This window comes from Syngnathus scovelli, chromosome 2 (genome assembly GCF_024217435.2).
Source record: "Syngnathus scovelli strain Florida chromosome 2, RoL_Ssco_1.2, whole genome shotgun sequence".
Lineage (NCBI taxonomy): Eukaryota > Metazoa > Chordata > Actinopteri > Syngnathiformes > Syngnathidae > Syngnathus > Syngnathus scovelli.
The window spans coordinates 25,458,121-25,482,651 of NC_090848.1; the positions used below are offsets into that span (position 1 = coordinate 25,458,121).

At 45.4% G+C, this 24,531-nt stretch overlaps 1 protein-coding gene and 1 long non-coding RNA gene across 2 annotated transcripts in view; one reads left to right on the plus strand and one right to left on the minus strand.

Annotated features, from left to right (window-relative positions):
* The first annotated feature begins 4,415 nt into the window (after positions 1-4,415).
* The window catches only part of fignl2 (fidgetin like 2), a 46,875-nt gene continuing 26,759 nt past the window's right edge, over positions 4,416-24,531 (plus strand). Inside the window, exons 1-2 of the mRNA XM_049754220.2 lie at positions 4,416-4,609; positions 5,704-5,844. Coding sequence (XP_049610177.1) covers positions 5,820-5,844 — 25 coding nt within the window. The 5' untranslated portion in view covers positions 4,416-4,609; positions 5,704-5,819. The remainder of the gene's footprint in view (positions 4,610-5,703; positions 5,845-24,531) is intronic.
* On the minus strand, positions 19,418-24,264 carry LOC137839680 (uncharacterized). The gene is made up of 2 exons (XR_011085733.1): positions 20,099-24,264; positions 19,418-20,005 (listed from the first exon to the last, which is right to left on the minus strand). It is a non-coding gene; the product is annotated as an uncharacterized lncRNA (long non-coding RNA).

A 24,531-nucleotide genomic window follows, 5' to 3' on the forward strand; every position in this document is an offset into this window, starting at 1 on the left:
TTTCTGTTTGGAATACCGTAATTTCCGGACTATAAGTCGTGTTTTTTTTCCATAGTTTGGGTGGGGGGGGCGACTTATACTCAAGAGCGACTTATATATGTTTTTTTCACAAATTTTTACTTGACCATTAAGACATCACTTACAAGTATAGTTGACCACTTCCCATGTTATTTTTAGTATAGTTGATCACTTCACATGCTTTTATATCTTTATCTTGAACATATTCAAAACATAAAAAATAGAGAAAACATCAAATAAAGCAATTCACACTTTAAAGCACCATATCCAAGTCCACTGTCTGCTGTACGTACACTTGCTCCCTCTTTGCTCCTCTTATATTTATTATTATTATTTATTATTATTTGTTTATTTATCATTTTATTCATTGTTTGTGCCTTCTTGGTTTTTTTTGTGTTGCTTGTATGCATATGTGTACTATCTCACCGAGGGATAGTGGGAACGTAATTTCAATCTCTTTGTGTGTCTTGGTATATGAAAAAAAATTGACGATAAAGCAGACTTTGACTTTGATAAAACAACCAAATAAACAAAACGAAAAAACTACATCTGAAAAAAATATATATTTTCAGATGAAACTGGATGAGGGCGCTCTAAATTTCACCGTTGGCCGTGACTCATCAACTGGGTGGGCTTAAGAAAAATGGCACCAAAAAGAAACTCATATTTTGCAGCAGCAGAAAGAAAGTTTGGAGAATCGTAATGTACCAAGGGATTACTATTTCAAGTGACGTCAGTGGCGCGGCGCGGCGCGGCGCGGCGGTTGTTTACATAAAGGACAAACGTACCCACGTAAGGACTATCGGCATCATTAGCGGTGATCATTTCTAAGTGACACGGAGGACAAAGAGTTTGAAGGAATTAAGGATTTGGAGTGACATGGAAGGTTTGAAAAACTATTATGGCTTTTACGCACGCCCGGTCCTACTCTACTGAGTCGGGGGCCGGCGCTCGGCCGAGTGGCTGTCTGCGAACGGTGCATGGGGCTCGGACATGGCCATTACGCACGCCCAGTCCTATGCCATGGAGCTCTCGTGTCTGAAAGTCCACGCCGCCACACGCTTGGAAGTTTGTTTTGTTTAATAAAGAGCCGTTACCAAACCCACATCTATCCTTGTACTTTGTTAACGCTACAATATAGTTACAATATAGTTATATACTAGATCTGTGGAATAAAGACGAGGCTGACGTCAGGGCGCACGCGCGGCGGTGTTGACAAAGGACGAGGAATTTGATCGATGGATTTAATGGATTTAAAGTGCACGGATGGTTTGATAATATTATTGCTTATATTATAGTTATTTGAAATATAGTTTATCTATCGTTATATGAGCCTGTGGAATATTTTGAAGTGCAAGCGCCCTCAGTCGCGCGCACCCATTGTTGACAAAGAACGATCGATCGATTTAATGAATTGGAGTGACACCGATGATTTTATAAACGTGTTATTCATGTTATCGTTTTCTTTAATAACTCTATATGTCACGTCATGCCCATTCTCACCTCTTCGTTTGTGTTTGTCACGTTAGCATACCTATCATTTAGCCTGTTGCTATCGTATCGAACGATCGATAGATTTAATGAATTGGAGTGACACCGATGGTTTTATAAACATGTTATTTATGTAATAGTTGTCCTAAATCACTCTATATGTTACGTCAGGCCCGTTCTCAGCTCTTTGTTTGTGTTTGTCACGGTAGCATACCTATCGTTTAGCCTGTTGTTGCTATCGTTTAGCCCAGGGGTCACCAACCTTTCTTAAACCGAGAGCTACTTCCTGGGTACTGGTTAAGGCAAAGGGCTACCAGTTTGACACACTGTCACGGTGGAGCATGGAGCAGGACGACCAAGTGCAGCTTGGACCAGGGTTTATTGAACAACGCAAACTAACAGACTCGGCAACTGACATGACTTAACAAAACCTAACAACGAGACTGACCAAAAAGACGTGAAACAAAAAGACAGGGTGACATTACCAACGACAGGAACCAAAAAGACATCATGACATGAACACACAACATAAATCCAACACCAAACAACCACAACCAATGATCCGACCGGGAGTGAGGGGCAGACAGGACTTATATACACGACAGGTAACGAGAGGCAGGTGGGAATAATCACACTGATCATGGGCACACAGGAGGGGAGGGGCGAGCACACAGACAGAAACCAAAACAGAGACATAGTGGAGCAGTTGGGGACGAGACGTGACACACACACTTCTGAAATAGCCAATTTGCTCAATTTGGCTTTCGCTATGTGTTATTATTGTCATTTTCCAATTCGCATGTAAGTGTGATTTTAACAAGAATAGCAAAAATACAGTCAAACCTTGGTTTTTGACCACAATCCGTTCCAGAAGGCGGTTCGAGAAGCAATTCGGTCGAATTCCGAATCTATTTTTCATATTACAAATAATCCGTTTCAAGACAAAAACTTTTTTAAGCATTTTTTCATTTGCGCGTATTTGTCCGATCGCACAACTGCAGCGCACCGCTGAACGTGCAACCGCAGTGCGTCGCATACCGCGCAACTGCACCGCGCTGGTCGCATTATTATGACAGAGCCGTCGCTGAAATTTTGAAAATATTTTTAAAGTCCTGATGTACTTTCCAAAATTTAAGTGGACTTAAGTGCCCAGGGAGCTTAATTTTGTCCGATCACGCAACTGTCACGTGCTGGTGGCACCTGCGACAGGACCACGCCCCCCTGTCAGTGGAATCGCCGTCACCTGCCACGGGTTCATGGACAGCGCTATATCAGCGCCGCCAGCGCAGACCCGAGTGTTAGTCTGTCCCGTGATGCTTCGCTCATCTGTCCCTGAGAATCTGACTTACAATTCGAATCCACAGAACTGCTTGTCCACCCCAGCCAGATCGCCGCTCCAGCGCCAGCCACCCCAGCGCCAGCCACCCCCAACATCCCCTTCCACAATAAAGTCTTGGCTGTACTGTCCGATCCCTTACAGCAACTGCAGCGCACGGCCGAACGCGCAACAGTGTCGCGTCACCGACCACGCAACTGCACCGCGCTGGTCGCATTATTGTAACAGAGCGGTCGCTAAAATTTAGAAAATATTTTTAAAGTCCGGATGTACTTTCCAAAATTTAAGTGAAGCTCAGTGCGCAGGGAGCTCAATTTGGTCCGATCGCGCTACCGCAGCGCGCCGGGCGCTCACTGTCGCATTGCTTTAAGAGCGTCTTTGTGTTTTAGGATGTCTTTACTGCTCCCACTTGCTTTCTTTGGAGGTATGATTAGGGCAGTGACGTGCGGTGAGGGTTGGGGTTGGTGAGGCAAGTAACGAAAATACAATAACAACGGAGTCAGTCGGCATCCGGGCTGCGCGGTCGGGTTTTTTCGGGTCCTCCCGCCTCATCTCGCGAGGTTCGACCTCCAAATTTTGTTCGACAACCGAAACAAAAGAATTCTCGAATTTTTTGTTCGAATTCCAATTTGTTCGAGAACCGGGACGTTAGAAAACCGAGGTTTGACTGTAAAATAAATAGATGCAGCTCGCTGACAAATGCCGCTATTTGAGCTAATTTTAGAACAGTCCTGCGGGCGACTCATGCGGTCCTCACGGGCGACCTGGTGCCCGCGGGCACCGTGTTGGTGACCACTGGTTTAGCCTGTTGTTGCTCGTTCATAACTGTTTTTGGGGTGGGATATGTTCGAATAAATTGCCCCCCAAAATGCAACTTATACTCCGCAGCGACTTATGTGTTTTTTTTCACTTTTTGGGGCATTTTATGGCTGGTGCGATTTATACTCCGGAGCGACTTATAGTCCGGATAATACAGTAATTATACAGTATATAGATACTACACATCAACATATACATACAGATTAACATGTGCACGCATATTCACGCATGCACGCACACACGCGCACACACACACACACACATACACACACACACGCGCACACAAACACACACGCAACATTGCTGTTTTCCAAATATCTGTCCGATCGTTACTGTACCTAGTTGGTACTTATGATTCATCCATTCTTATTTACTGATGTTGACATTGACACTCAGGTTGTTCACTTGTGCAGTAGATGCAAACATTGTGATATAGGTAATCTGAAAATATAAACGCAGGTATAGGCACTAAATTGTATAGGCATTGTCTTCGACATGCAAATATTTCTTTGTTTTTTATTCAACATACTTCTTTCCAATTATAGCAGCTCATCCTGCCCATTTGCCTTGAAACCAGATGCTCTTCTTCGTTTTCTTTGCTACAGCATGCCACAGAGGAGATTTACCAATCTCACACATCAATCCACCCATCCACCTTTTTGCCCTCCCCCTATGTCTTTCTGTCAGAGAGCGAGAGAGCAAGAGTGATCCATGGGGGAGGGGAGTGCTCACTCTCTTGTCACAAGCTAACACAGGGAGAGAGAGAGAGAGAGAGAGAGAGAGAGAGAGAGAGAGAGAGAGAGAGACTGGAGTTGTGTCTATCCCATATGTGAGGAAAAAAAGCAAAGCAGATCACACACACAAACAGTTGCCTGGTCCAGTCTGCTCTCCGGATTATCCAAGTGCTGCTATCAGATGGGATGGAGGATATGCAGGCATGAAGAGGTAAAGCTGCACGCCTTCTTGAGCTCTCCCTCTTACTTTCTGTAATGATTTGCTGCCATGACTTTAGAAGTCACACAGGCTAGCTGCTTGAGGAAGGAGTAAGAGAAGGAAGGAGGGGTGGAAGGAAGGAAAAAAGACGGAAGGAAGGAGGAAAGGGAGAAAGGAAGGGAAGATGGAAAGAAAGCAGAAAGAACCAGAGAGTTAGGCGCTTACAAACTTCTTGTGTGCACAGGCAATGTTACCATGTTTGCTTTGAACTGGAAGCTGTAGTTTATTATTGTTGGCTGACTAGTAAACACTGGACTGTCAAATAGCTGTGCTCATTGCATCATTTCACGTTCCCCTGAATGACACTAGTGAGAATGTACACGGGCAACTGCCTTTTTGCATGTATTGTTAGTATCTATTTGTAGGGTGGTCATGTACAAGCCTATAACGAATTATCCATATTGCCATGAATTAAAAATTCATATCGAGAAGGACAATGTTAGTGGAAGAATTCATGTGGAATAAAGTTTTGGTATATTAGTCTGGGTCTTCTGAATATAACATCAAAATGATCAGGCCTGGAAATAAATTCTATTGTGCAGTCTATTTATTGAGTAGATTTCCAGTAATGTCTTTAAATTATGGGAAAACAATAGCAGTCAAATGACTAAAATTGCAAATTTACAGAATTCAGTTTCAACTCATTGAAGAATCTCACTAACATGTTCTTCAGTTGAAACATTACCACTTAGACTCCGAATATATGATGAGTATTTTGCATTGCAGCAGAGGCCAAATTGTTTGGAGTGCAAAGAATGTGGTCTTTATTGGCCCAGTGCACAGAGCAGTGGTATGCGAGAGTCTGTTTTTTGTGAGGCAGATTTTAGAAAGCCTTCTTTTGAGGGTCCATGCAGCTTCACAATCACCTTAATGCTTGACTATAATGAGCCCCCTTGTGTGCGTCCATTTGTGCTTTGTTTTTGCTCTACTGACAGGACTTTGTCGTTGCTCTGTAACTCTGTCTCGCACCAGCCGGATGTTGAGTTTTGGTGTTAACTGTCATGTGGGTCCAAACATCGCCAACTCTGCCTTTCCCCCCCTCGCAGGGCTATCGCGTCATCCGTGCAAGTGCATGCCAGTGATGGACTACAAGCCAACAGAGCCTAATGCTGGCAGGCATTCACACAACCGCATTCCTCTTCACTAAGACCAGCTCCACAGAATGCTGAGTCCCATTGTCCCCTATAGTGAGTACTTTGCACCGTTTCTTTCTCTCTCACTCTCACCACTTGTGCACGTGTCACAACAACCAACCAGCCGAGTCAGGATTTAGTTGGACTTTGAGCCCAAACCGAAACTCTGCAACTCCAAATACAAGCCAGCATGAAGCCTCTTTTGTGTCGCTTGTGGCCAGATGAGACACGACACTTATTTAATTTTGCTGCATGTAGAGGAAGGAGGTTGATGGTTTAGTACAGGGGTATAAAACTATTTTTTTTTGCGCGTCGCATTGTGGTCATAGCTGCTTTCGGAGGGCTATTATATACCCAAATAAATGTATCAGTACCTCATATTATATACAGTAAAAGCTACAAAACAAACTGATAAATAACTCGTTTTCAAATCATACGAGTAAAAACTGGTCGAATAGTTAAAAGATGTTATCAAAAGTGAAGACAATTGGCAATTCTAGTAATGACACACGAATTTGATGCACAATTTGTCTTTGCGGGTCACATAAAATGATGTGGTGGGCCGTATCTGGCCCCCAGGCCTTGAGTTTGACACCTGTGATTTAGTCCCTCAAACATTTTGGCATTCTTTCGCTTCTAAGGACTTTGCACTACACACATATGCTGCTCACTGACATCTCCATTTTTGTACCCCCACCCCCACCCCCCACTGGGCTTCATTTCAGTCAAAAACAGCATTGTTTGGCAGCCAGCATGGTGCTGCATCAGCCTCCACAGCTCCTCTTCTCCTTTAACTCACCTCAAAGAAGCTTTATCAGCATGACAAGCGGTTTAAGGGTTCATTTCCAAAATATTACCTCATAAAATGGCATCAGGTTGAGCGTTCCTTGCATAAAAAAGCAAGATTACAGCGTGTGTGTGGGTATGCAAGTACTATCAAGACAAACTCACACTTCCTCCTGAAAAAATTACGTCGGCGTTGATGTTTAATGTCTCTAGCTTAGAAAAGCTCGGAATCAGCCTGGAAACATTTGCCATGGGGGGAAGTTTATGCATACTTGTGCTGCTTCCCATCAAGGCGTGCTTTACTGGCTGTTCCATTAGCTCCCTGCAGCCCCCTTGACCATATTGACCCAACTCACTCCCCAGTGCTGAACTGCATGCCAAGTTAAAGAATTAGTCGCTATCTGAGTTGGAAGACACTTCCTTCTCTGGTACCTTCTGCTATACCTCCTGCTAGTTCTTTGTTTGCTGTCGTTCAATTGTTCCTTGTTTTTTAATCATCGTATTGAGTAGCTCTGTAGCACCTCTACAAAGTGGAAATCGTTGCAGAGCGGCTTCATGTGTGTGCCGGAACGTGCACAGCGGTGTTACTATATAGTTGCGCTATTTACTCACGTGCCAGTGACACACAAACACAACCCTGAATTTGCTGGTGACACTGCAGCTCACTGTCTTGGAGCAAAAGAGCGCAATTGTGAATTTGCCTGCACAAATTGGCCCTTTGATGGACTTGTGAAGAGTCTCACCTCACCAACTGAATTCCCTATTTGGGAATAGTATTGCTCTTTCCCATTTATTCACTCTATATACCTTGAATTCAAGGTAAAATTTTTGCTCATGCACTGGGGGTGACTCAGTTGCTTTTCTTATGTGCGATCGTGGTCTTGCTGGACTTCAAGCTGTAGAGAGCAGGCTTCAGCAGGACCTAAGAGGAAACCTGAGATTCCAGGGGCCATGGATACTCCTGGAGGTATTTGATGCAAACAATCTATAATCTGTACTTCAAACAAACTCTTAAATCAGTCCCAGGCCACCAACCTGTGAGTGTCCTAACTCTTGTTTCTCGGGGCCCCTGCTTGTGTAGCAATACCTTTACTTTTAAGAGTGTGCACAAGACAAACTGAGTTGTTATACGGTTTTGACAGTTTTTATAAGTCTCCTCTGTCTGACCCCACTACATTCTCCCTCGCTCCCTTGTTTTTATGTTTGCTGCAAGTGTTTTCCTCTGAAGGAAGTGGTTTGCATTGAAGAAAGAAGCAGCATATCTCACGCTGGAGGATCACGTCGGCGCCCATCACTATTGTGGGGCAGAGTGGCACAAGTGGTTTGATGGCGGGGCCACTGAGGCCCTTGAGCAAACACATTAGTTTGGGGTGTGAATGGGCTCTAATTAGCCTCTAGTCTGTGTGTGTGCTCGCCCACAAAAAAAAAAAAAAAAGAGGTTAGGTACTCAGGACCCTGTGAGTCCAGTGGCCCTCTGTTCCCACTCTCCAAGGGTTCATCAGCTCATTAAGGAGACCCCTGCTACTGTTAAGGACCCAATTAAGAGGGCTCATTTGGATGGCAACATTTCACTGTATTCCTGAGACAGCAATATTCACAGAGTTCACACCGATGCAGCTAATTAGTAAATGACTATATTTGAGAAATATCACCCTTGGATCATAGTGCTAACAGGTATTTGTTTTTCTGTGATCGTAATGTACCCCAGGGGAACACAAGCTCCCCATGTTTTGGTTGGTTCGTCTGTCTCAATAGTAAATGGCTTTGGTGTAGTGCTTATAAAATGGGATAATACAGGAGCTTCAAGCCCGGTGTGGTGTGTTCAGACTGATCTTGGACACGGAAGGATGTCTGACCTCAAATCAAGGATATTCAACACATTGGATTATTTTGGCCCAACTTTGGTGTGTGGTTTGCTCTCGAGGACAAACGCGTGTGCAGTTGGTTGACAGTGATGTGCAGTCAATCAGAAAGTAAGGTGACGAGGCAGCGAAGAAGCGCGGTGGAGAATCCAAAATCAAAACGGTCATGGCGAGATTTCCCATCCAATGTGGGAATATTGTCGCACACACAGATGTGAATCACTCCAAGCATGTGGGGTTTGTTGAAAAAAAAATGTATTTTGCAAAACACAGTACAACAGCGACAGTTACAACCAGACATGAAAAAACTAACTGTGCACAGTCTACTGATTTCTGGGTTTAGAAGACCCCGCAGCTGTCCTAGGTGCCTTATTCAAATTCCCAGATATTAACCACTGATAAAATACAGTAATACCAGCAAATAACATGTAATAATAAAATAATACCACCATGGGCCCCATAATATTCCTAAATGAAATCGGTTTGTGTGTGATGTGCTGCTTTCGCAGTGTGGCTGCACACCACAAATGGTACGTTCAAAACTGTTATACGTGTATATTTTCTCTTGCCTTTCTGAGTTTGGAAGTTGTTCAACGATTTTAAAATCTTGCCTTGTGAACCGAGCTTAACATAGAACAAGTTCACCGGGCAGGAGATTGGGCAATTGGGACAGATGGAAGGAGAGATTGGTCCTCACAGGGCTTGAGGACGGCTGCTCTTTGATATATTAGCGGACACAATGAGCAAAAGCCTGTCTGCAGCCACACAAAATAAGAACCCTGTTTTCCTTGAAGAGGTGGAAGAAGCGGACAGGCTTCTGCCATTTGTGGACGTATGTTCGCAGGCGTGGGGGAAGGGCTGTTGTTTCTAAAATTACAAGCATGAAATGACGCATCCAGCAATTATTCTGCGAGCTTTCCCGTTTTGGTGAGAGAGCTAAAAGAGGCTGTAAATTGAGTACACTTGCAGATGGGAATTTACTTTTCTTTTCTTTTGCTGCACCCCCATTAGCATTTCTAAACTGGTTTGTCAATTAATCAATGTTTAGCTAATGCCATCAAGGAGTTTGGCTGCAGCCAAATATTTTCCACAACAATAACAAAACTTTTCATTAGACACTGATTTTAACTAGAGATTATTCAAAAACAACTCCTTATTGATTTCATATTTTCCGACATTTGAAGTCTTATTGCATTTTAATATCCCACTTGAGTAACAATCCTCATTTGGTTTAGTACCATAAGTGCACCCTTCTCTGAATCATTACTTCAGAATTTCCTTGAAATTAAATTGTCAATTCCTTTAAACCTTTAATGTTTAAATCCACCTTTGTCAAATCTAAAATAAATACAAAAAATAAAAATTGAAAAAATAATACAAAAATAGTATTTTCCTTAGAAATCTTTGAAAAGAATTGGCTGGGTCTGAAAAGAGTGTACCCTGCCTATTGCACAAATTAAGCTGGTATTGGCTCCATGGCTATATATATATATATATATATATATATATATATATATATATATATATATATATATATATATATATATATATATATATATATATATATATATATATAGTGTGTGTGTGCGCGTGTGCGTGTGTGAATGTATCCATCCATTTTCTATATCGCTTGTCCTCATGAGGGTCGCGGACATGCTGGAGCCTATCCCAGCAGTCATCGGGCAGTAGGCGGGGGACACCCAGAATTGGTTGCCGGCCAATCGCAGGGCACACAGAGACGAACAACTTTTTGCACTCGCACTCACACCTACCAGCAAGTTGGAATGCTCAATCGGCCTACCAAGCATGTTTTTGGGATGAGGGAGGAAACAGGAGTGACCGGAGAAAACCCACGCAGGCACGGGGAGAACATGCAAACTCCATACAGGGAGGGCCGGAGGTGGAATTGAACCTGCACCTTCCTGACTGTGAGGTGGACGTGCTATCCAGTGCGCCACCGAGCCGACCACACACACACACACACACACACACACACACACACACACACACACACACACACACACGCACGCACATGCACACACACACACAGACACACACAATAATCCCTCGTCATATGACAGTTCATCTTTCACGGCCTCACTGCTTCACGGATTGCTTTCACTGTGCAATGTGTTATGGCAGGGGTGTCAAACTCATATTTTTTCGCGGGCCGCATTGTAGTCATAGCTTCTTTCGGAGGGCCAATATGACTGTCAACCCATATCAATGTATGAGCACCTCATATTATATACAGTAAAAGCTACAAAACAAACTGACAACTTGTTTTCAAATCAGACGAGTAAAAACTGGTCAAATAAAAAGAAAAGATATTGATTAAAGTGAAGACAATTTGCAATTTTAGTAATGACACACGAATTTGATGCACAATTTGTCTTCTGGGACCACATAAAATGAATTAGCAGGCCGTATCTGGTCCCTGCGCCTTGAGTTTGACACCTGTGATTTAAACCCTAGTTTGAAACCCTAACTCTAGTATGAACCCTAGTTTAAAACCCTAGCCCGAGCTTTAAACCCTACTTTGAAACTCTAACCCTATCTTTAAACCCTACTTTGAAACCGTGACCCTAGCTTTAAACCCTGTTTTGAAAACCTAACCCTAGTATGAAACCCTACTTTGAAGCCCTAACCCTAGCTTCAACCCTACTTTGAAACCCTAACTCTAGTATAAAATCCTGCTTTGAAACCCTAACCCTAGTTTGAAATCCTAACCATATCTTTAAACCCATGTTTGAAACCCTAACCGTAGCTTTGCACCCTACTTTGAAACCCTAACTCTAGTATGAAACCCTACTTTGAAACCCTAACCCTAGATTTAAACCAGTGGTGTCAAACTATTTTTTTTCGCAGGCCGCATTGTAGTCATAGCTTCTTTCGGAGGGTTATTATGACTGTCAACCCAAATAAATGTATGAGCATCTCAAATTATATACAGTAAAAGCTTCAAAACAAATTAACAAATAACTCATTTTCAAATCAGACGAGTAAAAACTGGTCAAATATAAAAAAAAAAAAACAAAGATATTAAAAGTGAAGACAATTTGCAATTCTAGTAATGACACACTAATTTGATGCACAATTTGTCTTTGCGGGCCACATGAAATGATGTGGCGGGCCAAAACTGGCCCCCGGGCCTTGAGTTTGACACGTGTTATGGTTTCAGAAGAAAAACACTACAGAGCCAATGGCTCACTACGGAGTCAGGCCAGAGCGGCACAGTCAGAGGTGCATTGAAATACGTGTCACAATTTGTCCTTCTATAGTATGTACTTCATATTGATGATAAAAAATATTTTACTGTAGAGGGCGGTGGATTTTACTGCAGTTCTTTGGAACAAAGTGTTTAATTCTCTATGTTAAACAAATGTTTGGGTTTGAAATTAGGTTTTGTTCTTTGGTTTCAATGTTATACATATTGTCAGAGATCGGATGGAGAAGGGCGACCAAATGCAGCTTGGACCAGGGTTTATTCAGCAAATCAAACTAATAGACTCGGCAAATCGACATGATTTAACGAAATAACAAAAGGACTAACCGACAGGGATGCAAAACAAAGGACGTAAAGACATCAAGACAACAACAACACACAATGATCCGACGGGGCGTGAGTGGCAGACAGGACTTATATACACGACAGGTAACAAGAGGCAGGTGAGAATAATCAAACTAATCATGGGCACACAGGAGGGGAGGGGCGAGCACACAGACAGAAACCAAGACAACAGAGACACGTAGTAACACGGCTGGGGACGAGACGTGACAGTATTCCCCCCCCCCACCCCCCCCCACACACACAAGGGACGGCTCCAGAGGTCCCAAAAATCGAAACCCCCACGTGGCGAACGGAGGGACGGGGGGGGAAGCGCACCAGTCCAAATGGCCTCACCGGCCATGACAAAGTCCTAACCGCGGCCGGCGGCAACTCTGGGGATATGAACCGCAATCGGCGGCGACTCTGGGGACATGAACCGCAATCGGCGGTAACTCCGGGGACACGAACCGCAATCAGCGGCAACTCTAGGGACACGAACCGCAATCAGCGGCAACTCTAGGGACACGGACCGCAATCGGCGGCAACTCTAGGGACACAAACCGCAATCGAGGGCAACTCTAGGGACACAAACCGCAATCGACGGCAACTCTAGGGACACGAACCGCAATCGGCGGCAACTCTAGAGACACGAATCGCAATCGGCGCCAACTCTGGAACACGAACCGCAATCGGCGGCAACTCTGGAACATGAACCGCAATCGGCAGCAACTCTGGAACACGAACCACAATCGGCGGCAACTCTAGGGACACGAACCGCAATCGGCGGCATACGAAAAGTCAGAGCCGCAATCGGCGGCATTTGGAAGTCCGGACCGTGATCAGCGGCATTTGGAAGGCGGGGCTGCGTGCAGCTGGATCGAAGTCTGGCAACGGTCGCGGTTCCGGGGCAGCTGGCTTGAAGTCTGGCGACGCCCGCGGGTCCTCCGACCCTGGGGTGGAGCCCGATGGCGGCCGCGAGTCCTGATGGCGCTGGGAGGAACTCCGATGACGGCCGCGGGTCTGGCGTCGCGGGTGCGAAGTCCGATAACGGTTGCGGAGCCGATGGCGCCGGGAGGAACTCCGATGGCGGCCGCGAGTCCGGCGTCGCTGGGGCGAAGTCTGATGGCGACCGTGGAGCCCATGGCGCTGGAACAAGCTCAGACGACAGATGTGGATCGGGCGCCGCAGCGGCAGCTGATGATGGAGGCGGGGTCCAAGCGCTGGTCGCTGTAGCGGTCGGATCATTCTGTCACAAATCGGATGGAGCAGGGCGACCAAATGCAGCTTGGACCAGGGTTTATTCAGCTAAATAAACTAAGAGACTCAGCAAACTGACATGACTTAACGAAATAACAAAAGGACTAACCGACAGGGACGCAAAACAAAGGACGTGAAGACATTAAGACAACAGGAACCAAAAGACATCAAGACGACAACAACAACACACAATGATCCGACGGGGCGTGAGGGGCAGACAGGACTTATATACACGACAGGTAACAAGAGGCAGGTGAGAATAATCAAACTAATCATGGGCACACAGGAGGGGAGGGGCGAGCACACAGACACAGAAACCAAGACAACAGAGACAAATAGTAACACGGCTGGGGACAAGACGTGACACATAATGGTATAAAAAAAAGGTTTCTTCTTCACGGATTTTGCCTATCACAGATTTTTCGGAACGTAACCCCAGCGAGAAATGAGGAATTACGCATTTTTTCATTTGCGCATATTTGTCCAATCGCGCGACTGCAGCGCACCGCGAACGCGCAACCGTAGCGCGTCGCCCACCGCGCAACTGCACCAGGCAAAGGGCTACCAGTTTGTTCCATTTTCTTTTTGTTCATATATTTTTATCTAGCATCCTGGAAAAGGGTTGCTTGTAAAGTTACTTTGTAACAAAGTTTTTATTATTTGCTGAGGCACAAAAGCTGAGTCTGTTGTTTTTCTGATGAGTTGTTACAAATCATAGTACATACACAGATATACACATAAAGTGTATGCGCATGTCTTGATCTCCGCTGAACCCAGAACCTGACTCAGCAAACCCACGTGGTTCGATCAAATCCAGGTTAAGAATCAGTGTTTTAGATCATGTGATGACTTGTTTGTTTATCTGATTACTCAAAGTACTTTTTATTGATAATTCCATTATGTCTTGCATTTGTGATGAAAATGTGTTTTATTTTAATATACTTGTTTTCAAAAACAACTCTTTTTTTGAACATGGCCTCGGGCAGGGGTCACCAACCTTTCTTAAACCGAGAGCTACTTCCTGGGTAGTGATTAAGGCAAAGGGCTACCAGTTTGACACACACTTCTGAAATAGCCAATTTGCTCAATTTGGCTTTCACTATGTGTTATTATTGTCATTTCCAGTTCACATGTAAGTGTGATTTTAACAAGAATAGCAAAAATATAGTCAAACCTTGGTTTTTGACCATAATCCGTTCCAGAAGGCGGTTCGAGAAGCGAATCAGTCGAATTCCAAATCTATTTTTCCCATTACAAATAATGATTTTTTTTTTTTTAAATCTTGTTTCAAGACAAAAAAAACCCGCCTCTTTTAAGCATTTTTTCATTTGCGCATATTTGTCCGATCGCGCGACTGCAGCGCACCGCCGAACGCGCAACCGTAGCGCGTCGCCCACCATGCAACTGCACCGTGCTGGTCGCATTATTATGACAGAGCCGTCGCTGAAATTTAGAAAGTATTTTTAAGTCCTGATGTACTTTCCAAATTTTAAGTGGACCTCAGTGCGGAGGGAGCTTAATTTGGTCCGATCGCGCAACCACAGCGCGCCGGCCGGGCGCTCACCGTCGCATTGCTTTAAGAGCGTCTTTGTGTTTTAGGATGCTTTACTGCTCCCACTTGCTTTCTTTGGAGGCATGATTAGGGGTTAATACAATCCTCAAAGTAACAAAAATACAATAACAATGGAGTCAGTCGGCATTCGGGCCGCGCGGTCGGGTTTCCTTGGGTCCTCCCGGATCATCTCGCGAGATTCGACCTCTGAATTTTGTTCGACAACCGAAGCAAAAAAATCTTGATTTTTTTTTGTTCGAATTCTGATTTGTTCGGGAAAGCAGGACGTTTGTAAACCGAGGTTTGACTGTAACATAAATAGATGCAGCTCACTGACAAGTGCCGCTATTTGAGCTAATCACTGTGAACAGAGGACTTGAGAGCCCCAACAAATCAAGATAACTAACTCTGGTATAGATTAGTTTCTCAAGCTTGCTCACTTCTCGCTCTGAACCCCAAACTTCAGCTCTTTATTTTAAGTTGGAGATGTATAAAGAAACCGATGCTTGTATGTATGAAGACGGGTGATTAAAATTCTGCCTCAAAGGTACAAATTCAAAGTTCTTTTGTGTAACTTATCGTATTTTCCACACCATAAAAGTCTTTAATTTTCTCAAACAACACAGGCGTGCCTTTCAATAAGGTGCGCCTTTTGTGTGGACCAAATTCCATCCATCCATCCATCCATCCATCCATCCATCCATCCATCCATCCATCCATCCATCCATCCATCCATCCATCCATCCATCCATCCATCCATCCATCCATCTTCCGCTTGTCCGGGGTTGGGTTGTGGGGGCAGCAGCTTTTGGAGGGACGCCTAGACTTCCCTCTCCCCAGCCACTTCGTCCAGCTCATCCCGAGGGATCGCAAGGTGTTCCCAGGCCAGCTGAGCGACACAGCTCAGTGGCCTAGTGGTAGAGTGTCTACCCTGAGACTAGAAGGTTGTGGGTTCAAACCCCGGCCGGGTCATTCCATAGACTATAAAAATGGGACCCTTTGCCTCCCTGCTTGGCACTCAGCCTTAAGGATTGGAATTGGGGAGTTAGATCACCAAATGATTCCCGGGCGCGGCACTGCTGCTGCTCACTGCTCCCTTAGGGGATGGGTTAAATGCAGAGGACAAATTTCACCACACCCAGATGTGTGTGTGTGACGATCATTGAGACTTTAATTTAACTTTAACTTTAAAGTTTATTCTCAAGATGAATAATTGTTAGAATAATCCATCCATCTACTTCCGCTTATCCAGGGTCGGGTCGCAGGGAGAGCAGCTTTAGGAGGGACTTCGCTCTCCCCAGCCACTTCATCCAGCTCATCCCAAGGTGTTCCCAAGCCAGCTGAAAGACATAGTATCTCCAGCGCGTCCTGGGTCGTCCCCGGGGTCTCCTACCGGTGGGACATGCCCGGAAAACATCCCCGGGGAGGCGTCCAGGAGGCATCCTGATGAGACGCCTGAGCCACCTCATCTGGCTCTTCACAACGTAGAGGAGCAGCGGCTCTACTCCGAGTCCCATGACCGGGCTTCTCACTCTATCTCTAAGGGAGAACCCGGACACCAGGCGGAGAAAACTCATTTCGGCCGATTCTATCCGGGATCTTGTTCTTTTTCGGTCACGACCCGTAGGTGAGGGTAGGAGCGTAGATCGACCGGTAAATTGAGAGCTTTGCCTTTTGGCTCTGCTCTCTCTTCACCACGATGGACCGGTACAGAGTCTGCATCACGGCCGAAGCTGCACTTAGCCGCCTGTCGATCTCCCGCTCAATCCTGTCCTTGCTCGTAAACAAGACCCCAAGATACTTAAACTCCTCCACTTGGGGCCAGGAGCTCATCCCCGATCCGGAGAGGGCATTCCACCCTTTTCTGACTGAGGACCATGGTCTCAGATTTGGAGGTGCTGACCTTCATCCCGACCGCTTCACACTCGGCTGCGAACCACTACAGTGAGAGCTGGAGATCACGGCTTGAAGAAGCACCACGTCGTCTGCAAAAAGCAGAGATGCAATGCCCCCAAACCGGACAACCTCAACACCTCGGCTGCGCCTAGAAATTCTGTCCATAAAAGTTATGAACAGAATCGGTGACGAAGGGCGGAGTCCAACCCTCACTGGGAACGAATCCGACTTACTGCCGGAAATGTGGACCAAACTCTGAAATCGATGCTACAGGGACCGAACGGCCCGTATCAGTTGGTTTGGCACCCCGTACTCCTGAAGCACCCTCCACAGAACTTCCCGAGGGACATGGCCGAACGCCTTCTCCAAGTCCACAAAACATGTGGCCTGGTTGAGCAAACTCCCATGCACCCTCGAGGATCCTGCCGAGGATCCTGCCGAGGGTATAGAGCAGGTCCACTGTACCACGGCCAGGACGAAACCCACACTGCTCCTCCTGAATCCGAGATTCGACCTTCCGGCGGACGCTCCTCTCCAGCACCCCTGAATAGACCTTACCAGGGAGGCTGAGGAGTGTGATTCCTCTGTTGTTGGAACCCACTCTCCGGTCCCCCTTCTTACCACCCCAGTCTGCCAATCCGGAGGCACCGTCCACGATGTCCACGCTTTGTTGTAGAGGCATGTATGCCAGGACAGCCCAACAACATCCAGAGCCTTTAAGAACTCCGGGCGGATTTCAGCCACCCCCGGGGCCTTGCCTCTGAGGAGTTTTTTAACTACGTTGGTGACTTCGACCCCCGAGATTGGAGAGTCCACCTTAGAGTCTCCAGGCCCTGCTTCCACAATGGAAGGCGTGTCGATTGAATTTAGGACGTCTTCGAAGTATTCTCCTCACCGACTCACGATGTCCTGGTCGAGGTCAGCAGCAGTCTACACTGTAAACAGTGTAAACGGTGAACCGCTTCCCCCTCCTGAGACGCCGGATGGTGGACCAGAATTTCCTCAAAGCCGTCCAGAAGTCATTCTCCATGGCCTCGCCAAATTCCTCCCACCCCCGGGTTTTTGCCTCAGCAACCGCCGAAGCCACGTTCCGCTTGGCCATCCGGTACCTGTCAGCTGCCTCCGGAGTCCCACAAGCCAAAACGGCCCAATAGGGCTCCTTCTTCAGCTTGACGGCATCCCTTACCGCCGGTGTCCACCAGCGGGCTTGGGAGTTGCCACCACGACAGGCACCTGTAACCACCTTACAGCCACAGCTCTGGTCGGCTGCCTCAACAATGGAGGCACGGAACATGGTCCACTCGGACTCAATGTCCCCTGCCTCCTCCGGGACATGGGAAGCGCTCTGCCGGAGGTGCCAGTTGAAGCTCTTCCTGACAGGGCATTCTGCCAGACGTTCCCAGCACAACCCTCACAGTATGTTTGGGTCTGCCAGGTCGGACTGGCATCTTCCCCCACCATCGGAGCCAACCCACCACCAGGTGGTGATCAGTTGACAGCTCCGCCACTCTCTTCATCCGAGTGTCCAAAACATGTGGCCGCAAATCCGATGACAAGACTTCAAAGTCGATCATCGAACTGCGGCCTAGGGTGTCCTGGTGCCAAGTGCACACATGGACACCCTTATGCTTGAACATGGTGTTCATTATAGAACACCGCTCGGGTTCTGATTGGGGGGGGGGCGTTCCTCCCAATCACGCCCTTCCAGGTCTCACTGTCATTGCCCACGTGAGCATTGAAGTCACACAGGAGTACGATGGAGTCCCCAGAAGGAGCGCTCTCCAGCACTTCCTCCAAGGACTTCAAAAAAGGGTGGGTACTCTGAGCTGCCGTTTGGTGCACAGACACAAACAAAAGCCAGGACCCGTCCCCCAACCGAAGGGAGAGGGAGGCTACCCTCTCGTTCACCGGGGTGAACCCCAATGTGCAGGCACCCAGCCGGCGGGCAATATGTATGCGCACACCTGCTCAACGCCTCTCTCCGTGGGCAAATCCAGAGTGGAAGAGAGTCCAGCCCCCCTCAAGAGTTCTTGTACCAGAACCCAAACTGTGTGTGGAGGCAAGTCCAACTATACATATGTCTAGTCGAAACTTTTCTGCCTCGCACACCAACTCGGGCTCCTTTCCTGCCAGAGAGGCCCAGCTCACTTAGCACCCGACACCTTTGGCCCCTCCCACAGGTGGTGAGCCCATGGGAAGAGGGACCCACGTTTACTTTTTGGGCTGTGCCCGGCAGGGCCCCATGGGCCAGATGCTTGCCTTTGAGCTCCAACTCCAGGCCTGGCTCCAGAGAGGGGCCCCGGTGACCTGCGTCCGGGCGAGGGAAAACGAAATCTAACTGTAGTATTCCTCATAAGGGGTTTTTGTGAGCCGTGCTTTGTCTGCCCCCTCACCTAGCACCCTTATGCCATGGGTGACCCTGCCAGCGGCATAAAGCCCCAAACAACTTGGCTTCTAGGATCATAAGGACACACAAACCCCTCCACCACATCACTGCCACCACACAGGGACGTATTATGTGGGCGTAACATGTGAACCGACTAACCAATCAGAGGACATTACCTTTTACATAGATCGGAACGATAAATCAGTCAGAGGACTGTACATGCTACGTCCCTCCGCCGCCATTGATAAACGCTCTAAAATGGCATTGACAAAGTGTTAGGTCTAAATACGATTAGACATTAAATCACTCGCTGGAATGAAGAGGAGAAGACAACCAGAACAGGTTTACTCGCGAGGAGAACGATAGAGAAAGCAATCTCAGTTACAACCTCCATCAGTTCTGAGTCCTTCCTCCACGTGCCCCTCTTTTTAATGTTATGGTTGCCCTGGTTACAGAGGCGTTGCTACACTAAAGGGAGGGGGATTGTGTCTGTAGCAACGCTGATTAGCAAAAGAATGTAGTGTGGTGTGAATTAGCACTCCGCTGTTGGCTCGTGACCCCCCGCAGAGGCCGTCCCCAGCTGTCTTCCTTTACAGTTGGCTGACTTGTCCTCAGGTCAACAAATAACCTGACGCACGTTGATTGCCGCTTTGCTGTGGAACAAATGCAACTAGACCTTTGCTAACTTTATCTACTTGGTAATTAACACATAATAATAATAAGTAACTTGTCCTAAACATTTCAACACACATTAAACAAATGTGAGGTAACCGGTATGCAGTTCCTTAAACAAACATTGAGTAAATATGGGATAACTTTTATGCAACTACTTCTAACTGTATGTAACCCTTAACAAAGAAGAATAGGTCTGATAAACTACAATCTATGAACCAAACCTACATCTAAATATAAAAGGAATGAAGTTCCTGTGAATCAAACAAAGAACATGTCACCTATGCAAATAAGCCCTGCTCATTGTTAGTGAAGGACTCTTACGGGAACCAAAACACACAGACAACATAAGGACAGGAAGGATACAAATGGCTGACAGGGATCAAAAGACATCCCTATCACTAAAAAGGAAGAACCTAGATAAAAGGAAAGATAAACTCGTAAAGGCGAGGCCTCCAGGTCTGACAGGCCAAAGCTTCACTTGAAATTATTCCAACATTTCCCCCTGTTTATCACATATTTGCTCAATTTTTACATCACCAAAAACACCCACTTCACTCGATTTTCAGTTGTCGGATAAGAGGTATGAGCACAAATATGTTTACACCCAAAAGGTTAATTGGTGCATCATCATCATTTGGAAACACCCAGATCTGGAAAAAAGTCTGTAAACTCAAGTGCAAAAATTTCATCTTCATCGTTATCATCAACATGTTGGCGTTCAGACATTAGGCATACTCGGGCCATCTTGTCTTCCATGGGCGATATTGCTGTAGTGATGAGACGATTAAACAGAGCACGCACACATGGAATACAACAACATCCACACAAGGTGAGTATAGCAGTAAATACTGCAACTGATATTATAATTGAGGACACAAGTGCTTTATACTTCCCAAAGGCATGCATCCAGTTGTCCCACATTGATGTGTCTACGCCAGAGTGCTCTTTCATCCTCGTGTTGAGGGATCGCAGGCCTTCAATGGCCTTTGTCAGGCTCCCATCAGGGGCGGTGTTGTTGGGGATAAAGGTACAGCACTGTTCTCCGAACATTGCACAGACCCCTCCTTTCTCAGACAACAACATATCAAGAGCAATGCGATTCTGGAAGGCCATTAGGGAAGTCGTGGCTAGCTGTTCATGCACTGCCTCAAGCCCCGCTTGTGTCCAATTGCCCAATTTTTGCACGTTGTAATGGATGTAATTTATCCTGTCTACGTTTTTGTTTATCGTACACCACCAACAAATGGAAGACTCCCATCTTGCTGCAATTTGGTCAATTAATTCTTATTAATCAGGAACTCCTCTGGGGACTCTAATTGCATAAATTAAAGTCAGATCATCATCGCCTCTCAAATTTAAAGACATTTTGGTTTTTACCAGCTTTTCCCCAGATCTTGGCGTGTCGATACATATACAATTTTGCTTGACTACATTCTCTAGAAGCAGTGGTTTCTTTTCTTTTCCTCAACGGATATTATATAGAACGCTCTGTTGTACATTTCACAATCAGTAGACGTGACAGATTTCACACAATCTTTGGTCAATGGTAATGGTACAACATAAAGAATCGGTCGCAAACCCATACACATGACATTCATTTTTTTTCTTTTTTTTTCTCTCTGGTTTGCAGCTTGTTTTTCCATTAGCAATCAATCGTTTCTTTTACCAGTTACTCTTATAGGTAGTTACCTGAAACCAATTATCAAACATTCATTTTAGAGATATTAATTTCATTCTTTAACGTCTACAGCTGTTGTTGCCAAAGTATTATTTCGTTACATAACATTTTTGCCACTGTTAAGGCATTCAGTGTTTACTTTGAAGCCAATTCAATCCATTTTGAGAATGCATCTATTATGACCAGGCATTATAACCCTGTGGATTGAGTTTAGCACATGGTAAACAAGCTTTACAATTTTTTTTTTTTATAAATGTTTTGTATATGAATCAAATCCATATGTTGTATAAAGCCGACTGAACTGCCCTTTCATCCCCCCTGTTGAGCCATGTGTCAAGTCAACATCACGTGACAACTTCATGGCTCAATATTGCTGCCCATATGTATCGGTTCATTTGTACGAGCACATAATATTGCTGCCCATTTGCATCGGAAGTTTTTCTTTCTCAAAGTGACAAACCAATCCACCAATCGGAAAAAAATCAACAAAATAACTGCCAGTGAATTAATATAATAGTTAACTGTTGTTGTTTCTTAACTTTAACTAGCTCAATCGCTCTCTTATTCTCAAATTTTAAATTTAGCTTTGAAATGTCGTTATTACATAATTTTTCTTCATCCAATTCCAGAAAGCAAGTTCTTTCCATCTCTCAAATTTTGTTTCATCAAGGCTAGGCATTAATGCAGTGTGGACCAGTTTCTGCCCATAAACAAATTGCTTGCTTTTCTTTACTTCCTATTTTTTCAAAATTGATTTTGTTTTGCGGTGCAAATCAGATAGACTACAGTCTAATAAATTATTTTGTGCACCTACGTATATTAGCCAATTTCATCCTTTTAACACATAACACTGACAGCACACAGACAACACAAAAACAGCAGACACAGATCACAAACAATACCAACAAACAACGCTGCGCAAACGTCATCCTCTATTTTGACATTTTGGTTATACCTTTTTTTTTTTTTTCATCAGTGCCTTTTATCCTTCATGCTAATGCTGTCACATCTTCCTTAAGCATCACCCTGCTTCAAACATTCTCTGAGAAACTCACACTTTCCCTGCCTCGCTCACAGCCATAGCACCCCCCGTGCGAGGGGGGGACGCGGCATCAATGTTGATTGGTCACAGGCTGGCCATTTCCTGCAACAATCATGATGCCGGCCCACCGCCCACACGAGCATAGCACAGGCCTACGCGCACAGCCCCGACCCGCGACTACGCGCGAGCGCAGGCACGCTTCCTATCAAGCCACCGTTCTCGTCACTTTCTGCCACACACGTCTTATTTTCTCTACTGCCACACACTGCTCATCTTAGGTTCTCCAACCAACTTAAGCACACCATCACCCACTTCTCAATTACCCTATTATTGCTCAACAGCCTCCTGAACACACATAGGACACACATCTCACTCACACGCTCACACATATACACAACATTCATGAGGATCCTCTGCGCGCACGCACACACAAACACCAGCACAAAAGGTTGACGCACAACATATAAGACCACATAGAGCGTACTAAGAACACCCTTTTTGCTCATCTTACATGTCAGATTTATTCTCCATTTTAGTTTCAGGAGCTATTTGTAATTCAGTTCCATTTATTTTGCAAATTTTAACTTCAGTGTTTCTTTATCTTACTTTATCCTTTTAACACAAATATCTCCTGTATATTTAAGCTAATTTCTCTTTAATTTTGGCTGCCAGGTCCCCACTTTATTACATGAGAATCTGATTTATTTTGATCTTGTACTAGTCATTATTGTTTTGTTTATATGGACAATTGTGTGCCATGTGGCCCTTTTCTCCACAATTCCAACATTCACGTTCACTATAAGGTACAAATCCTCTCCCGTGGCCCTTGGAGCCTCCTCTATTAGTGGCTCCTCGCCCCCTCTGACCTTTCCACGCTCTGCCTGTATCTTGGTAGAAAGTGTCACTGTCCTCATCTACCAAAAAAATGTCTTTTGTCGCTTTCACTTGTTTCTGTTTTTCTTTGACTACTTTTTCTGCATGGAGGGCGTGATTTATGTATTCCTCCAAAGTTCCGGTGTTCATGCCTATATAATGTTTGATCACCCAGCCTTGTATTGCTGGCCTGGACCCTGCGTGGATGGCATTTTTTAATTGCTGTTGATAAGCACCTTGAGGCGCAATATCTTCCACCAGCCCACTGTGTGTTTTAAACACTTTTGTCATGCGCACTCGATACTCGTCAAAGGCTTCATTATCATTTTGTTTTGTTCTCCCTATCTCTGTATAATTTGCTCTCATTCTATATCTGTTGCGTACCCGGTTAATCAGCCCTTCCATTTGATTAATTATTTCTGGGCTATTATATGGTAAGGGTTGACCCCGAGCATTTATGGGTGCCCACTCTCCTCTGACCAAATGCCACTCTGGGCCCAAAGCAGTCATCCAGACTTGTTGGACTTCAGTCCCATTCAAACTATAAGATCTCCTCAAGTCTTCCATTTCTGTACAGAACTGTTCCACATCCTCCCTATAAGAAACTACCCCTTCTAATGCTTTCCTTACATCATCCATTGTCCATGTTCTGTAAACCATTACCACCCTGGGGTGTACTTGTTCATTTCTTGGGTCATAATTTGGGTTGGCCACTTATATCATTGGATACAGTGGCATATCTGGAGTTAATTCTGAATTTTCAACAGTTGCCTCTTCAGCAACTGGGGCTGAAGGCCCAGGTTTGGTTCTAGGGATTAATGGATAGTTTGCTCCCATTTCCTTTGACCAATCCATTTCTATTGGGTTTTTCTGTCTGGTGGCTCTGTCTGTTAACCCATAAGGGGGGGGGGGGGGGGGGGGGGGTGACCCCTCTTGTGCACCAGTGTCGGGTATTTGTGGATACAACTTCTCTATGACCTTATGTTTTGAAGTTGTAGCATGTGCTTTCCCTACATGCTTCTCTACTTCCTCTACACCTCCCCCTTCTTCTCTAGCTCTCTGTAAATTTTGATTATCTCTTGCCTGCATACCATTAGGCCCAGTCTCATCATCTTCCTTCCTACAATACAGTGCCTTTTCCACTTTCTCTTTTTCTCCCCTCTCTCTCTCTCCTGCTACTTTGA